Raw genomic sequence first — 19,994 nt, 5'->3', positions numbered from 1 at the left:
ATAGTCTGGGTAGGCATTTGGCTAGATGTTCAGGAGTCTTATGGCTCTTGGACCTAGACTTGGCGCTCAGGTACCGCTTGCTGTGCAGTAGCAGAGAGAACTATGACTAGCATGGCTGGAGTCTTTCACAATTTTTAGGGTCTTCCTCTGACACTGCCTGGTATGGAGGTCCTGGATGGCAGGAAGCTTTACCCTTGTGATGTAATGAGCCGTTTGCACTACCCTCTGTAGTGCCTTGCAGTCGGAGTCCGAGCAGTTGCCATACCAAGCAGTGATGCAACCAGTCAGGATGCTCTCGATGGTGCAGCTGTACAACCTTTTAAGGATCTGAGAACCCATGCCAAATTTTTTCAGTCTCCTGAGGGGGAATAGGTTTTGTTGTGCCCTTTGTTTGCAAGAGCAAATCCCTGAGCTGATAAGGTAAAAATCTGTCATTCTGCCCCTGAAGGAGGCAGTTAATCCACTGTTCCTAGGCTGTCATTGAAAATAAGAATTTGTTCTTAACTGACTTGCATAGTTAAATAAATAAAAATTGTTTGTTGGTGATGTGGACACCAAGGAACTTGAAGCTTTCAACCTGCTCCACTGCAGCCCCAACGATGAGAATGGGGGCGTGCTTGGTCCTGTAGTCCACTTATAAGTATTTTCAAATACACAGTCAAAAACAAGTACTTTTGTTTAAGTATTTGAAAAATTTAATTTAAAAAATACTCGACCAAATTGTATTTAAGAAGATTTTCAAATAATTCTTTAAAAATACTATTTTTAAATACCTGGGTAAACGCATGCAAGTGTATTTGAGTCAGTGTATTCACATTTTATTTAATACTTCCCAAACTTCGGACGTTTGTGATATTTGAAATCGTATTTGAAACCTGGTCAGACTTTTGTAGCGGTTGATAATTTGTAAGGTAAAATCAAGTCTGAAATTTCTAAGGGGAAATGAGAAACTTCAGAAGCCTATTTAAACCTCAAATACTCTACAAGTTGCAGAAAGTTCTCCTGCAACAGGGTGATAAAATTAAGATCCTACATCTGTACTGTGCTACACTAGTGTTGTGTTACCTCTCTCTCCACACATAACAAGCTTCCTCTGTATCTCACTGAAGGAATAAAGTGAGATAAGTGAGCGCATTATGTCAATTAGGCTAATTTTGATGCACCTGAAAAAAATTGTATTCTCTTTGAAGTTTTCCATTAAGAAATAGCCTGTGATACGCACGACTACTTTCACATCAAACAAAGTCGGAAGGCTGATCCTAAATTCTTTATCTGAAGCAGTAAGGACGGAAGTGAGTGGTACTCTTTATTATAGAACAGACCTGGGTTCAAGTACTATTTCAAATCTTTTAAAAACGTTCAGCGTTTGCCTTAGCCTGCCTGGAGAGTGCCATATGGATGGGGTTTATAGTTTTGAGACTGAAACCAGGTCTGTTACAGAAGCAGACTGCACTTACTGCAGCCAGAAGTTACCTTTAGTGTGTAATCACAGTTATTATACCAGTCTCCAGAGCAAGGCTAAGCACACACCACAGATCACACCCCAAACCATACACTGTCACACACAGACCCACACCCTTGTTGTGTGTATGTACTGACATGTATGTGTAAACGATAGATGCACACACACACACACTACATGTTCATGTTTTGAAATGTATGTAAATTGTAAAGTCTTGTCTGTAATGTATTTTTTGTTAGGTGTCGGACCCCTGGCATACAGGTGTACTGTACTGTCTCACTAATGGGCTGTGGGATGTTATCTAGGTGATGGGGTCAGGTCAAAGGTCAAAGCCCTGCAGAGGAAAGGGGAAGGGTCTATTGCCCTTCTGCTGCTACATGCTCAGCCTATTATATACTATGCTTTAGAGGAGACCCAGATCCCCATTCTCTCTCATTCTCTTTCTTGCTCTATTTCTCTCCCTCCCTCTCAAACACCCTATGCAAATGTTAGGTGTGTTTTGGATTTGTGTGTGTGCAGACAGAAGCATAACATCCCTGTGGTACAGTCTAAAATCATGGTGACTACACTAGTCTACATGAAAGAGATTGGGCTCTGCTGCCTCTGAGACAGAGGGTAGGTGATAGCAGAGTGACAGAATGCTGGAGTTAGACAGGTAGGGAAGACAGGAAGGGTAGACAAGGAGACAGAAAGGTAGGGAAGACAGGAAGGGTAGACAAGGAGACAGACAGGTAGGGAAGACAGGAAGGGTAGACAAGGAGACAGACAGGTAGGGAAGACAGGAAGGGTAGACAAGGAGACAGACAGGTAGGGAAGACAGGAAGGGTAGACAAGGAGCAGACAGGTAGGGCACACAGAGAATCACACAATAACAGAAGATAGTCAGACAAAAAGGAAAGTGAGTCAGACTTCTGAGTTGGGTACTTTAGGTTAGTCAGAGATCAGACCACTAGAACAGAGAGAGAGACAGGTACAGGTAGAGAGCAGAGAGACAGGTACTTTAGGTTAGTCAGAGAGACAGACCACTAGGACAGACAGAGCGAGAGACAGGTACTTTAGGTTAGTCAGAGATCAGACCACTAGAACAGAGAGAGAGACAGGTACTTTAGGTTAGTCAGAGAGACAGACCACTAGGACAGACAGAGCGAGAGACAGGTACTTTAGGTTAGTCAGAGAGACAGACCACTAGGACAGACAGAGCGAGAGACAGGTACTTTAGGTTAGTCAGAGAGACAGACCACTAGGACAGACAGAGCGAGAGACAGGTACTTTAGGTTAGTCAGAGATCAGACCACTAGAACAGAGAGAGAGACAGGTACTTTAGGTTAGTCAGAGAGACAGACCACTAGAACAGACAGAGCGAGAGACAGGTACTTTAGGTTAGTCAGAGATCAGACCACTAGACAGACAGAGCGAGACAGGTACTTTAGGACAGACCACTAGAGCGAGAGACAGGTACTTTTTAGGTTAGTCAGAGATCAGACCACTAGGACAGACAGAGCGAGAGACAGGTACTTTAGGTTAGTCAGAGATCAGACCACTAGGACAGACAGGTTAGCAGAGAGACAGACCACTAGGACAGACAGAGCGAGAGACAGGTACTTTAGGTTAGTCAGAGATCAGACCACTAGAACAGACAGACAGGTTAGTCAGAGAGACAGACCACTAGGTACTTTAGGTTAGTCAGAGATCAGACCACTAGAACAGAGAGAGAGACAGGTACTTTAGGTTAGTCAGAGAGACCAGACCACTAGAACAGACCAGAACAGAGAGAGAGACAGGTACTTTAGAGACAGGTACTTTAGGTTAGTCAGAGAGACAGACCACTAGGACAGACAGAGCGAGAGACAGGTACTTTAGGTTAGTCAGAGATCAGACCACTAGGACAGACAGAGCGAGAGACAGGTACTTTAGGTTAGTCAGAGATCAGACCACTAGGACAGACAGAGCGAGAGACAGGTACTTTAGGTTAGTCAGAGATCAGACCACTAGGACAGACAGAGCGAGAGACAGGTACTTTAGGTTAGTCAGAGAGACAGACCACTAGGACAGACAGAGCGAGAGACAGGTACTTTAGGTTAGTCAGAGATCAGACCACTAGAACAGGTACTTTAGGTTAGTCAGAGACAGACCACTAGTACAGAGCGAGAGACAGGTTTTAGGTTAGTCAGAGACAGACCACTAGAGACAGAGCAGACCACTTTAGGTTAGTCAGACAGACCACTACAGACAGAGACAGGTACTTTAGGTTAGTCAGAGAGACAGACCACTAGGACAGACAGACCACTAGAACAGAGAGAGACAGGTACTTTAGGTTAGTCAGAGAGACAGACCACTAGGACAGACAGAGCGAGAGACAGGTACTTTAGGTTAGTCAGAGAGACAGACCACTTACTTTAGGTTAGTCAGAGAGACAGACCACTAGGACAGACAGAGCGAGAGACAGGTACTTTAGGTTAGTCAGAGATCAGACCACTAGAACAGAGAGAGAGACAGGTACTTTAGGTTAGTCAGAGAGACAGACCACTAGGACAGACAGAGCGAGAGACAGGTACTTTAGGTTAGTCAGAGAGACAGACCACTAGGACAGACAGAGAGACAGGTACTTTAGGTTAGTCAGAGAGACAGACCACTAGGACAGACAGAGCGAGAGACAGGTACTTTAGGTTAGTCAGAGATCAGACCACTAGAACAGAGAGAGAGACAGGTACTTTAGGTTAGTCAGAGAGACAGACCACTAGGACAGACAGAGCGAGAGACAGGTACTTTAGGTTAGTAAGATTGCACACCACAAGGACAGCGAGACAGAGATGTACTTTAGGGTAGACAGAGAGTAAGACAAGAAGGACACACGTGAGGAACATAGAGATGCAGCAGCATGCTGAGATCTCTTTATCAGGTCACATATCACTTCCAAGTGTCTGGCTCTGGATCCACCTCCAGTGTTCGGCACAGCGCCAGGGGGATTTCATTCCCTCAGACAGGACCAGGGTGCACCAGACACCATCTTTCTTTTATTTCAGTATGGCAGAATGTGTGTGTGCTACTACACCCACTGAGCATGGACCTTATTACGGGGCTGTCTCTCACAGGCAGGGTGAGAGAGGAGTAAGCTTGCTGCTTACCTGCACTACCAAGATGCACATGCCAATGGTTCCCATGAGATGCTTATTGTCATCGAGCCACTCCTCCACCTTCTCATAGCAGCCCTAGGGGACAGAAGGATAACAATCGAAGAGTGAGTGGACACTAGCACCTGACAGAGAGAGAGTGAGAAAGAAGAGATAGAAGAGAGAAGGATACAGGGCGATGGAGAAGATATAGAGGAATAGTGATAGTTGATGGAGATGAATAATGGTCTGCCGAAATGTCAAGCAATTTAACACGATACATTTTGAATGTGGGAGACATGACATATTTCAGACAAACAAGGGTATTCAGAAAAGAACACAGACGCAGTTAAATCAGGTACTAGGACAGAGATCAGACCACTAGGACAGACAGAGCGAGAGACAGGTACTTTAGGTTAGTCAGAGAGACAGACCACTAGGACAGACAGAGCGAGAGACAGGTACTTTACTGTAGCTATCATCTCTGGTTCATGCATACGGTTAGATGTTATTGCGAGTTCATTCGCAGGTCACAATTACTATCTCCATCTGGCGGGGGGAGTTTTTTACAGTTTCAGCTGTTACAGTGTGTCCTGTCTATACTGAAACATACATGACTATCTGGTCATCCCCGCTGGGCAGGATTACATGGCAAATATTAGAACTGAAGTCCCTGATGTTTTGTATTGTAAATGCTCAGGACCGGCATGTTGTCCGGTCCTCTTGCAGTCTCTATGGGGGTACCACAGGGTTCAATTCTCGGGCCGACTCTTTTCTCTGTATATATCAATGTTGTTGCTCATGCTGCGGGCGATTCCCTGAACCACCTCTACGCAGACCACACCATTCTGTATACTTCTGGCCCTTCCTTGGACGCTGTGCTATCTAACCTCCAAACGAGCTTCAATGCCATACAACACTCCTTCCATGGCCTCCAACTGCTCTTAAACGCTAGTAAAACCAAATGCATGCTTTTCAACCGTTCGCTGCCTGCACCCGCACGCCCGACTAGCATAACCACCCTGGATGGTTCCGACCGAGAATATGGGGACATCTATAAGTACCTAGGTGTCTGGCTAGACTGCAAACTCTCCTTCCAGACTCATATCAAACATCTCCAATCCAAAATCAAATCTAGAGTCGGCTTTCTATTTCACAACAAAGCCTCCTTCACTCATGCCGCAAAACTTACCCTAGTAAAACTGACTATCCTACCGATCCTCGACTTTGGCGATGTCATCTACAAAATAGCTTCAAATACTCTACTCAGCAAACTGGATGCAGTTTATCACAATGCCATCCGTTTTGTTACTAAAGCACCTTATACCAACCACTGCGACCTGTATGCTCTAGTCGGCTGGCCCTCGCTACATATTCGTCGCCAGACCCACTGGCTCCAGGTCATCTACAAGTCTATGCTAGGTAAAGTGCCGCTTTATCTCAGTTCACTGGTCACGATGGCAACACCCACCCGTAGCATGCGCTCCAGCAGGTGTATCTCACTGATCATCCCTAAAGCCAAAACCTCATTTAGCCGCCTTTCCTTCCAGTTCTCTGCTGCCTGCGACTGGAACGAATTGCAAAAATCTCTGAAGTTGGAGACTTTTATCTCCCTCACCAACTTTAAACATCTGCTATCTGAGCTCCTAAACGATCGCTGCAGCTGTACATAGTCCATCGGTATATAGCCCACCCAATTTACCTACCTCATCCCCATACTGTTTTTATTGTATTTACTTTTCTGCTCTTTTGCACACCAGTATCTCTACCTGCACATGATCATCTGATCATGTATCACTCCAGTGTTAATCTGCTAAATTGTAATTATTCACTCCTATGGCCAATTTATTGCCTACCTCCTCATGCCTTTTGCACACAATGTATATAGATAAAAAATTATACTATGTTATTGACTTGTTTATTGTTTACTCCATGTGTAACTCTGTGTTGTTGTCTGTTCACACTGCTTTTCTATATCTTGGCCAGGTCGCAGTTGCAAATGAGAACTTGTTCTCAACTAGCCTACCTGGTTAAATAAACTGTGAAATGAAAGCAAAAGATGTGACCAAAAATGCAGAACCATTTGAAATCAAACTGCTTTAACACCAGGGTAGTGAAAGCAAAAGTTTACATGGTGACCAAAAATGCAGAACCATTTAAAATCGTAATGATATTCAAAACAATTTAATCCTTATCTTAACACACTTGCAAATGAACTAGTTTAGTAATATAATAATAACAATAATAATAGTATAAATAATAATATAATAACAGAAAAGTGCTCTTTGTTTCCCCAGGCTTGTGACATTGGAAAATACATTGGATTGTTGCACATTACCTACAGATGTAGGATCTTAATTTGAGCCAGTTTGCTACAGCAGGAAAAATGTCCTGCAGCCACAAGATATGAATTGTTTTCTGGATTACAATTAATGGACAAGGGAAAATCAAGTCTGACATTTCAAAGGGAAAATTACAAACTTCAGAAGACTTTTCAAACAAGTTTAAAATCTTGTGACTGTGAAATCTTGTGACTGCCCAGTGCCCACCCAGTCCACTCACCCTTGTCCAAAACATGTTGGTGGAGTTGCGTCCGCATTCTTGGTAGTGCTCCTGGCAGCAGCGGTCGGGCACCATTTTCTCCTTGAGGGCCTCATGCCAATCTGTGTACCCTACCACCCCACAACACTTCCACTGCATGACACACACACACACACACACACACACACACACACACACACACACACACACACACACACACACACACACACACACACACACACACACACACACACACACACACACACACACACACACACACACACACACACACACACACACACACACACACACACACACACACAGTTAGTGCTACCTGTCTGTGAGCCCTTAAACCAAATCTGATAAATACCACAGTAAGTAGTCTACTGTAATGATTTATGCTCCCTGTACAATGCAGTCCCAATGTAGCTTCAAGGAGCCCATAGCATATTTGAAGAAACAATATGGACTTTCCATACTGGATGTTCCATTAATAATACATTTTTAAACATTCATGGTAAATAAGGCTTCGCTATACAGTAAATGCATTTTTGCACTATCCTGAGGTGAACTTGGGTCCACATGAAAGTTAGTGTGCAGTCATGATGATCCCAGAGTGTTCAGTGTGTTCACATACTACAAACCTCTGCTTGGATGATGTTCCATGCATTCCTAAGGCCTACGTTGTTGTCTGTGTTGTACAGAGACAAGCCATCCTTCAGGTCCTGCTTGGCATTCTCACTGACCTGAGGACAGATCACAGACAACACAGAAACCTTGATTACAACAATACGTGCTTTGCATTCTCGCTGACCTGAGGACAGATAACACAACCCTGGGTTAGATAGATAGCTTCAGGTGAGCTAGAAATCCAGAAGAAACATTGAATTATACTGTATATCTATTTGACTTTGACTGACGTCACTCAAATCCCTCCACTGAGCTGACATTTAAATATGCCTTATGTATTGCTATAGCATTTCCCTCTCGACTGGATCTTAACAATAAGGCTCATGCCATATCTGGTGGAGATACATATTTCAATGCTTGGCTGTTCCACAGCAGCCCTGTATACCCAGAGGGCTGGGAATCTGCGATAGAATATTGTAGACGGAGAATGGAGATGAGAGTCATTATATTGGGAAATTACACTGTGGAGTGGTTGCTGATCATTTCACAAGGAAGGATGGAACGGGGCTGGGGCTGGGGAAAGCAATTTGTATCATATTGAAATCTTAAAACGTAAGCACGGTGTCTGTAGAAGTACAAGATTTCCCCCCATTGAAGTGAATGGCACATTGATTGTGCCAATGCGGTCAGTGGAAGATACAAGGATATGCAGTGTGTCTGTCATCTCTAATCTACACTCTGAGATGAAGCACAAACAGACTGACTGGGGAAAGGTGAACAGTTGCCATTTACATTTCAGTCGTTTAGCAGACGGTCTTATCAAGAGCGACTTACAGTTAAGTGTATTTGTCTTAAGATAGCTGTGTGAGACAACAACATTGTTACTAAAGACTGGCTCGTTGTTTGGTAAAAGGTGAAAATTAATATGAAAGGACCGGACATCAAAGTACAATACTTCTGGACAGGAACTGAGCAGCAAGAGAATAACAACAATCGATTCTTGCTGAGGACATTGAAATATAAGATGACCCTTTGAAAGACCAGTAGTCCCCTACTATTCTGTGTCACAATCAGTGAGCCACAGTAAAACATTTGAACTCATTTGAATTTTCTTGAGTAGTACATACTGATTCATAATCGGTGTGAAAAAAATAAAACAAGTGTAAATAAATGATTTGCTGAATTAATTATAAGAGAGGAATTTGTTTCTTCATAGTAATTATAATTTCACACAGAATAAAAAATGATCATTAATCATGCATAACCCACTTAAATTCTCCCAAATCTTTGAAATAAGATTACTATAATTTCAAATCATCCTTTTTTTCTCCCTCTCTCTTCCAAAGTGGAGCAGTGTGTGCGTAATGTACCTCATCAGTCGGGAGGAATCATCATATCTGTCTCTTAGTGATCTCCATCATTTCCCTGCACAATCATCCATCTCTCCCTCTCTCAGCCCCATGTCTCAATCTCTCCACTATCATCCATCTCTCCCTCTCTCAGCCCCATGTCTCCATCTCTCCACTATCATCCATCTCTCCCTCTCTCAGCCCCATGTCTCCATCTCTCCACTATCATCCATCTCTCCCTCTCTCCATGTCTCCATCTCTCCACTGTCATCCAGCTCTCTCTTAGCCCCATGTCTCCATCTCTCCACTATCATCCATCTCTCCCTCTCTCAGCCCCATGTCTCCATCTCTCCACTATCATCCATCTCTCCCTCTCTCAGCACCATGTCTCCATCTCTCCACTACCATCCAGCTCTCCCTCTCTCAATCTCTCCACTATCATCCAACTCTCCCTCTCTCAGCCCCATGTCTCCATCTCTCCACTATCATCCATCTCTCCCTCTCTCAGCCCCATGTCTCCATCTCTCCACTATCATCCAGCTCTCTCTCTTAGCCCCATGTCTCCATCTCTCCACTATCATCCAGCTCTCTCTCTCAGCCCCATGTCTCCATCTCTCCACTATCCTCCAACTCTCCCTCTCTCAGCCCCATGTCTCCATCTCTCCACTATCATCCAGCTCTCCCTCTCTCAGCCCCATGTCTCCATCTCTCCACTATCATCCAGCTCTCCCTCTCTCAGCCCCATGTCTTCATCTCTCCACTATCATCCATCTCTCCCTCTCTCAGCCCCATGTCTCCATCTCTCCACTATCATCCAGCTCTCCCTCTCTCAGCCCCATGTCTCCGTCTCTCCACTATCATCCAGCTCTCCCTCTCTCAGCCCCATGTCTCCATCTCTCCACTATCATCCAGCTCTCCCTCTCTCAGCACCATGTCTCCGTCTCTCCACTATCATCCAGCTCTCCCTCTCTCAGCCCCATGTCTCCATCTCTCCACTATCATCCAGCTCTCCCTCTCTCAGCCCCATGTCTCCATCTCTCCACTATCATCCAGCTCTCCCTCTCTCAGCCCCATGTCTCCGTCTCTCCACTATCATCCAGCTCTCCCTCTCTCAGCCCCATGTCTTCATCTCTCCACTATCATCCAGCTCTCCCTCTCTCAGCCCCATGTCTCCATCTCCCACTGAGTCTCTCTCTACTCTCTCCCTCCTTCCTACCTCTGCTCTCTCTTGCTCATTACTGCTCCCCACAGCCACACAATCACAGGAGAGAACAGGGGACCAGTCATCATTGAGGCCAAAAGCACCTTCTTCGAACCTGGTTTGAAATGCAACATAATGATCAAGTGTTTACCGCAGTTAGCGAGGCATACTAATGACTGCAAAACAAACGACAGGCTTGATCTCTCACGACTTTGATACATTTTTCTCTCTTCACAGCAGAAATGGTTGCAAACACATTGTGTGAGTTCTGATAAAATGCTTGAATCAAGTCTATGCTGATGGTGAAGTAGTTCCCTGATAGCAAAACTATGCCGTTCCTAGAGAAAAATCACTCATGAGATTAACTTTCCTCAGCACCTGTCAAAATGCATCAACAGAATACCTAAAGGAGACATATTGACAGAGTGTAAAATGTGTCTCATTATGGAGCACACTGTACTGGCTTCCTCTGGGCTGCAGATCCACCTGCATCAGCAGAATAGGATGGGAGCGAGAGAGGCCATCCATCATGTCCAGGCAAGCCAGGGGGATGCAGGCTGCAGGCTGAAGCCATGGCCAGGTGGATGGGATGGACAGTGAGAGGGAGTAAGAGGGAAAGGCCATTACACTACTGTAAGTGATTAGATAAGGAGCCAGCTTCCCACCGGTCACCGTGTGTCTCCGGTGCTGGAGACAGACACAGTAACATAGAGGTGGGTTGTGCTGTTTGGTGTTGTCATGACATTGGCCTCTTTGGGTATAGCAACCCCATGCCCCTCTCCCTGCCTCCCCCTTTCCTCCTTCAACTAGGCTGCTGTGGTCAGATGTCGTAAATTCCTGAGAAGACCCTGCCACATGGCCACATAGTAGAGAGAGAGAGTAGATTTTCATGGATAACAAAGGAAATCCTTCCACCTCACAGAACTTGAGGTACGAACAAATTTCATGTTCCGGAGAAAGTATAAAAGATTGGTGAAGAATCCAGCTACGAACTGGTGCGTTTGTCACAACTTGGGGAAGCTCATGGGAGACGGTGTGGCCACATTACCATAACGCTCTTTATATAATAGCCTCAGATATGAGGCTTACATCTAATTGTTGTATAAGATGAATGAGTGAGTAAGATACTGTTTGTATAATTGTGTAATATGATTTTGGACTGTTTAATGAAGAAAAATACAATTCCCTTCTGAGTTGAACTAAATCAGAGGACCGCCCCTGAGCCCAGTCAGGGTCAGACATCCTGGGACAGCCTTCTTCGGCCTTCCCGAATATAATCCCCACTCGGGTTTTCGATCAGCAGACCGAGCTTACCTCAATTACGAGATGGCTAAGGTTACAGAACATGCTTTTCTCCATTAGGATGAGACAAAGGTTGTAGACCATGGCTGAATCTTTTAACCATACCACGTGGTTAAACTCTTAGACTATCGATACCGACAGAATAAGAACAAGTCTTTTATCTTAATTACTAGTCTGCAGCTAGGAATTCCGTATCATTGAACGCGAAGAACGACAACCGCCGAAACATACATTCCATAACGAATGTCACTCTGAACAATCCCCTCTAACCACGACAGAGAGAGAGAGAGGGAGAGAGACGGACAATTCTACAAAATAAACAAACTTTTCACCAGTGATCAAGACGACATACTGAGCGTAGATATATATATTGATTGCAATTGTTCCCGAATGAGTGAGCATTCATGTGCAAAGGATTAGCATTTCAATTGTCAGAATTATCACTCTGTAGTGACTTCTCAGTCGATTCCCACTTCCCTTTTGTCTAACAAACCGCCATGCCAGTTTATCCCACTAGGGCACATTCTCCTATCATTTCATGTAACCACATTTACCTTGTTTGTTTGTTTGTTTATGCATTTCTGTGAATTACTTAGTTAGTCATAAATAAATGATTTAAGACAATTGATGTATGGATGACTCATAGTGAAGACTGGGTTCGTGCAGATAACCAACAATTTACGACGTTTGGAATGAGACTAACGTGAGGTAAAGTAAATAATTAATTCATTCGGAGACTAATTGATCAGATAAAGTATATGAAAAGTTATTTTAGGAAATGATAACTTTGTAATCTGAATATTTTCCTTGGTGCCCCGACTTCCTAGTTAATTAGTTACGTGATTAATCAGTTGATCGCGTAATAACTAATTACAGAGAATCTTTGATAAAAACTATCAGTCTTCAGTTAATGATAGTAAAGACACGACAGTGTCAATGTGTCCTGCCCTGGCTGCAGGGGGCAAGTGGCTCTGAGATCACTGTAAAGTGTTTCAGAGCAGACAGCCAGTGTGAGAGAGGAACACTGCTACCCCCTGCCTGCTAATGACCTACAGACCTGGAGGATGCCTGGCTCCTCTGGCTCCTTTGTCATGGAAGACAATGGCCTTGTCGGAAATCTCTCTTGCCTACTACTTACTAAAACTATACATTGTATACTTATCATAATATTTGTCTTACTTTTTATCTCTATATTGTTGTGAAAGGGTTCGTAAGAAAGCATTTCACTGTAAAGTCTACACCTGTGGTATTCGGCCATGTGACAAATAAAATGTTAATAAATGTTATTCTCTTCCTCAATAGTGTACAGCGAATTCTACCAGATGAAAAGCCTAAATGAGTATGACATCATGGCATTTAAAGCATACACATTTTCCTACATTTCACATAATATGAAAGGTCATCTTTTCCACATACGGTCTAAGTAGTAGACTGCTTGATGAAGTACAGGCATTTGGACACGGACCATGATTTTCCTCTGTCATGGAAGACAATTTCTTTCTCTCTCTGGGGCTTGGGTCACTTGACCAGTTGAATGTAAAGAGAATAGCTTTTTAGTATCAAAGCTTTTTTAAGTAAAATATCCTGTTTGAAAATATACAAAAATGTTCTGAGTACATTGTCCATTGTTTTGTTCACTTTCAGAAGTGACATGTTTACATGCTATTATTTTCTTATTTGTGGTGCAGGGAATTACAACTCCAGCGATTGCTACTTTGTAGAAAAGATAGCAGAGGTGATAGCTCCCACACATATCACCTCCGCTACCACTGTATATCGTGTTGTCGTTTCAAGGTCAGAAATGGATTGGAATTGAAAATGAGAATTAGATTACATAGTTGGCGAACCTCGACAAATAAGGGTTACATTCAGGTAAAATAAGCAAGAAAACCACTAAAGGCTTGTGTGACTCACCACACATCTTACAGCTTACATTGTGGTGCCTTAATGCTCACTGAGGGAGAACTATATTGTTGATCAAAGAGAAAATATTTCTTCGACATTCACACGGTCAAATCCTAGCGTAATCCTCCTGACCTGCTGCCTTTGGCTTTGTTCTATCCACAGTTCACTGAACACTCCGCTACCTGGCCAGGGCTGCTACTGAGCACACCTGGGTTCAGATACTATTCACAATCATTCAAATCATTTTACCGTTTGCTCTAGCCTGCCATTAATTGCCAGATGAGCAGGTTTTGCACTTTTGCTAATATTCTACTGGTTCCATTGAGACAGGCAAGTTCAATCAAGCCCAGCAAAAGTATTTGAAATGATTTCAAATAGTATTTGAACCGAGGTCTGCTATTGAGACCCAGCCACACCACCTGGGACATTCTACGATACAGACAGACACGCACGGGTGTCCATGCTACGAGCTGGCACAACAACACTCAGCCAGGCTGGGTACCACATGGAATCAGTCACATGGTTTGGAATGGGACAGAGCACCCCACCCAGTGTCCCTTGCTAGTGCTCACGTATATGAGGAACTTGGGTTCTACTGTATGTTTGGAACCTGTCCCAGTGCCCCACCCAGTGTCCATCGCCAGTCCTCACATACAGTAAGATACTCTGGGGGTCATCCCATGTCTGTCACATGGTTTGGAACTGGTCCCAGAGCCCCGCCCTATCTATGCCCCTTCCTCAACAGCTCACATACACAGATCTCCTCCTCTGACCACTAACGGCTTGTTCACTGTCCCTCTAACAGAGAGAAACAACAACAAAAAACAGCAGGGCAAAGCCAAGAAGCAAAAAGAGCCCAACAACACAAGTTCATTAATAGAGCTCCTCTAATCTCCCTCTATAGACTGTAGAGTGATTAAGGTCAGTGCTGACTGCAGGGGGTCCTGGCTGTGGACTGATAGACAGAGCAAGAGAGTGTAATTGAATGGTGGATGGTGGATAAATAATGTATGGGTGGGGATTTATAGTACAGTACTACTTTAATTCTCCCCATTTGTCCAGCACTGTGAGATGCCAGAGGGGCTCACAACCCCATATACACTCAAAACCTCCAACCACTCCTGAAACCCTCTAGGGCCCGGACATCGCCCCGTCCTCCCTGATTCTCCATCCTCCCTTTCCCCAAATCAAATCAAATGTTATTTGTCACATGCTTCACAAACAACAGCTGTAGACAGTGAAATTAAATGCTTACTTACAGGTCGTTTTCCAACCATGCAGAGTTCAAGATACAAGAAGAATAAAACAGAAATAGCAACACGAGGAATGGATAATGCATAACAATAAGGAGTAAAAAATAACATGGCTATAAACAGGGAGTAACAGTGCTGAATCCATGTGCAGGGGTACTGGTAATTGAGGTAGCTATGTACATATTGGTAAGGGTAAAGTGATTAGGCAACAGGAAAGATAATAGACAGTAACAGCAGCATATGTAGTGTGTGTGTGTGTGTGTGTAGCGTCAGTATGCATTAGGGATGCAACAGTACTTTGTCAAACCTTTCGGTATGCCTCCTACGGTTCAATATGCACCCGTGAACCGCAGAATTACGATATGCCTGTAATTTTCCTATAATTTCCTAAATTTGCTTATTGTGCTGCAGACTACACGCACGTTGTACATTCAGATCCACAGAACCAAACACGCAGCTTGTGAACAGGCAATGCAGGCAACTGCTTGGGGCACCAGGCCGTTAGGGGGCTCCTGAGGGCTGACAAACTTTACTCCACAGCAATGTCTCAAACTGTAGCAATGACCGCAACCAAATCAAATCAAATTTATTTATATAGCCCTTCGTACATCAGCTGATATCTCAAAGTGCTGTACAGAAACCCAGCCTAAAACCCCAAACAGCAAACAATGCAACCCACCCCTTAAACAACCTATGGACGATTTGCAGTGACATCTCAGTAGGAAACCTCCCTAAAGGGGACCCATGAAGAAAGGGAAAACAAAAAACAAATATTCTCTCAGCTCCAACCTGACAACTGCGAGCGATAGCGAGACAGAGTGAAGCAAATTTGAAGAGGCACCGCCGTCTTTCAAATCTGCTGTGTGGGAACATTTTGGATTCAACGGTCAATACAATGACGAGGGTAAGAAGACCATAAACAAACAAAGTACAGTCTGCAAGCATTGCTTTGTCACCATCAGCTACTCAAGTGGAAACAATTCTTACATGATGTGTCAATTATGTGGCCATCACCTGGCCGTATCCCTTGCAGCTGGAGCAAGGAGAGTCCACTCGTTAGCCAAAACACAACAATCTCTCGCCGTTGCCTTCCAATGACAATTTGCAACAAATTCAGAAAAACAAAGAAATAACGAAAGCATTGGGAGTATTCATAGCCAAACATTTGCAGCCCCATTCGGTGGTTACTGATTCAGGATTTCATCACCTGATGAAAACAATATGACAGTGTTACAATGTCCCCTCCCGCACACATTTCAGCGGAAAAGTAATTCCCAAACTCTAGGAAACATCATGGAGAGAAATTGAAAACAAATTGACACATCGACCCTATCTAGCTCTCTCCACTGATAGTTGGACATCCAGAGCAACTCAAAGCTACCTCACTGTGATGGTTCACTATGTACTGGAAGCTACCTCACTGTGATGGTTCACTATGTCCTGGAAGCATCCTCATTGTGATGGTTCACTATGTACTGGAAGCTACCTCACTGTGATGGTTCACTATGTCCTGGAAGCATCCTCGTTGTGATGGTTCACTATGTCCTGGAAGCATCCTCACTGTGATGGTTCACTATGTACTGGAAGCTACCTCTGTGATGGTTCACTATGTACTGGTTTGGGAGATGAAGAGCTACGTGTTGCAAACAAAATAAATGGATCACTAGTCACTTTAAATGATGCCACTTTAAACAATGCCACTCTAAATAATGCCTACATATCTTACATTACTCATATCACATGTATATACTGTATTTTATACCATCGACTGCACCTTGCCTATACCTATATACATTGCTCATCCATATACTTATATGTACATATTCTCATTCACCCCTTTAGATTTGTGTGTATTAGGTAGTTGTTGGGGAATTGTTAGATTACTTGTTAGATGTTACTGCACTGTCGGAACTAGAAGCACAAAGCATTTTGCTACACTTGCATTAACATCTGCTAACCATGTGTATGTGACCAATAAAATGACATTTGATTTGATTTTGAGATACACACAGGAGACAGAGGGCTCAGAAACCACTGGAGCTATTGACTGGATTTGAATACAACTAACTTGAGACAACTCTTACAGTAAAGCCTAAAGTCGGTCTTGCAGCACAAAATGGCAGGGTCCGTATTTACGAAGCCACTCCAAGTAGCAGAGCTGATCTAGGATCAGGGCCTGTATTCATAAAGCCTTTCAGAGTCTAATCAAATCAAATTGTATTTGTAATATATAATATAATAATAATAATAATAATATATGCCATTTAGCAGACGCTTTTATCCAAAGCGACTTACAGTCATGTGTGCATACATTCTACGTATGGGTGGTCCCGGGGATCGAACCCACTACCCTGGCGTTACAAGCGCCATGCTCTACCAACTGAGCTACAGAATGCGCCACAGAATTTGTCACATTACATATTTTGCAGATGTTATTGCGGGTGTAGTGAAATGCAATTAATGAACATGCACCTGTGGAACGGTCGATAAGACACTAACAGCTTACAGATGGTAGGCAATTAAGGTCACAGTTATGAAAACTTAGGACACTAAAGAGGCCTTTCTACTGACTCTGAAAAACACCAAAAGAAAGATACCCACAGTCCCTGCTCATCTGCGTGAATGTGCCATAGGCATGCTGCAATATCCGTACTGTGAGATGCCTAAGACAGCGCTACAGGGAGACAGGACGGACAGCTGATCGTCCTCGTAGTGGCAGACCACGTGTAACAACACCTGCACAGGATCGGTACATCCGAATATAACATCTAAGGAAGTCTCTAGATTTTGCTCACCTGAAGTAGTGTATATTGTGATAAATTGCAGGCCACACTGCTTGCCAATAGAGTTTTCAGCTATACTTTTCGTGGCTGTTTATTTACCACCACAGACACGCTGGCACTAAGACTGCACTCAGTCAGCTGTATAAGGAAATAAGCAAACAGGAAACCGCTCACCCAGAGGCGGCGCTCCTAGTGGCCGGAGACTTTATTGCAGAGAATCTTAAATCAGTTCTACCAAATTTCCATTAACATGTTAAATGTGCAACCAGAGGGGGAAAAAATCTAGATCACCTGTACTCCACACACAGAGATGCGTACAAAGCTCTCCCTCACCCTCCATTTGGTATAACCGACCACAACTCTATCCTCCTGATTCCTGCTTACAAGCAGGAATCAGGAGGCACTTTAGAGGGTAGTGCACTTCAGAGGGTAGTGCGTACAGCCTAGTACATCGGTGTCAGAGAAAGGCCCTAAAATTTGTCAAAGACCCCAACCACCCCAATCAAAGACTGTTCTCTCTACTACCGCATGGCAAGCGGTACCGGAATGCCAAGTCTAGGACAAAAAGGCTTCTCAACAGTTTTTACCCTTAAGTAAGCCATAAGACTCCTAAACAGGTAATCAAATGGCTACCCGGACTGTTTGCATTGTGTGCCCCCCCAACCCCTCTTTTTACACTGCTGTTACTCTCTGTTTATCATATATGCATAGTCACTTTGACTATACATGCATGTACATACTACCTCAATCAGCCTGACTAACCGGTGTCTGTATGTAGCCTCGCGACATGTTTTATTTCTTTACTTACCTATTGTTCACCTAATACCTTTTTTTGCACTATTAGTTAGAGTCTGTAAGTAAGCATTTCACTGTAAGGTCTACACCTGTTGTATTCGGCACACGTGACAAATACACTTTGATTTGATCTGTGGGACAGGTACAGGATGGCAACAACAAATGCCGGAGTTACACCAGGAACGCACAATCCCTCCATCAGTGCTCAGACTGTCTGCAATAGGCTGATAAGAGGCTGGACTGAGGGCTTGTAGGCATGTTGTAAAGCAGGTCTTCACGAGACATCACCGGCAATGGGCACAAACTCATCGTCACTGGACCAGACAGGACGGGCAAAAAGTGCTCTTCACTGATGAGTTGCGGTTTTGTCTCACCAGGGGTGATGGTCGGATTCCTTTTTATTGCCGACAGAATGAGGGTGAGAGCTAGGGACATTCCCCCCAGAAATGTCCAGGAACTTGCATATGCCTTGGTGGAAGAGTGGGGTAACATCTCACAGAAAGAACTGGCAAATCAGGTGCAGTCCATAAGGAGATGCACTGCAGTACTTAATGCAGCTGGTGGCCACACCAGATACTAACTGTTACTTTTGATTTTAACCCCCTCTTTGTTCAGGGACACACTATTCCATTTCTGTTAGTCATATGTCTGTGGAACTTGTTCAGTTTATGTCTCAGTTGTTGAATCTTGTTATTTTCACACAAATATTTAGATGTTAATTTTCTGAAAATAAACACAGTTGACACTGAGAGGATGTTTCTTTTTTTTCTGTGTTTACATATGAAATGAGTAAAGCAGTATGTAAACATTAATAAAGTGAATAGTGTTCAATTATTAAAGTGACCAGTGATTCCATGTCTATTTATATAGGACAGCAGCCTCTAAGGTGCAGGGTTGAGTAACCGGGTGGTAGCTGGCTAGTGATGGCTATTTAATGCACCTGTACCCGATGGATTTGATGCACCTGTACTGACCTTGCCTTCTGGATGGTAGCGGGGTGAACAGGCCGTGGCTAGGGGTGGTTGATGTCCTTGATGATCTAAAGTGTCTTTGCCTTTTAGATCTTAATGAACATGATTACATTGACAGAGGGGTACTGATCCTATAATCAGCAATCCCAAGTCCCCCTGTCTATTTATACCTGGTAAAATAAGGTTTAAAAAAAAGATATATAATAATCTAAAAGGCAAAACTGATCCTAGATCAGCACTTCTACTGAGTGGACATGAGCCCAGGCTTCTCTGACTGCCGATCACCCCACACCTTCACAGGTGATCTGAGACTGCTGTACTGCTGTCAAGTACTCTCCTATAAGATCCTTTGGAAAGGCTCTCGTTTGGGTTTATGATGTTAAGCTGGTGATATCTGGAAATAAGGCTACGGCAGACATATTAACTCCTGATAGTGTGTGCCTGCCTGCCTTCCTGGGAGACAGGGATAGATTCAAATCTCTGAATGGATTGGGTGCTAACTGCTAAAGTCATTCCTTTATCTGTTGGAGAAGCTGAATTTGAGCAATAACCTCAGAACAAAGAGAATTAACTTATGTCCCGGAGGGAAACGACTTAGAATATATATAGAAAGATTTTTCCCTGACTCATTTTTAAAATTTTCATACAATGCCCTTGGACAAAAGAGGATACTTTCACAATTTCATTGCTGG

The 19,994-nt window shown here is 43.7% G+C and overlaps 1 protein-coding gene across 2 annotated transcripts in view; it reads right to left on the bottom strand.

Annotated features, from left to right (window-relative positions):
* The window catches only part of LOC124034643 (tetraspanin-9), a 306,432-nt gene that overhangs the window by 5,402 nt on the left and 281,036 nt on the right, over positions 1-19,994 (bottom strand). For both annotated transcript variants that reach the window (XM_046348100.1, XM_046348092.1), the window contains 3 exons: positions 7,758-7,859; positions 7,135-7,266; positions 4,588-4,671 (listed from right to left, as the gene is read on the bottom strand). In XM_046348100.1, coding sequence (XP_046204056.1) covers positions 4,588-4,671; positions 7,135-7,266; positions 7,758-7,859 — 318 coding nt within the window. The remainder of the gene's footprint in view (positions 1-4,587; positions 4,672-7,134; positions 7,267-7,757; positions 7,860-19,994) is intronic.

This window comes from Oncorhynchus gorbuscha, linkage group LG01, assembly GCF_021184085.1.
Source record: "Oncorhynchus gorbuscha isolate QuinsamMale2020 ecotype Even-year linkage group LG01, OgorEven_v1.0, whole genome shotgun sequence".
Taxonomy (NCBI): Eukaryota; Metazoa; Chordata; class Actinopteri; order Salmoniformes; family Salmonidae; genus Oncorhynchus; species Oncorhynchus gorbuscha.
This window is presented reverse-complemented; position numbering and strand designations above follow the sequence as displayed.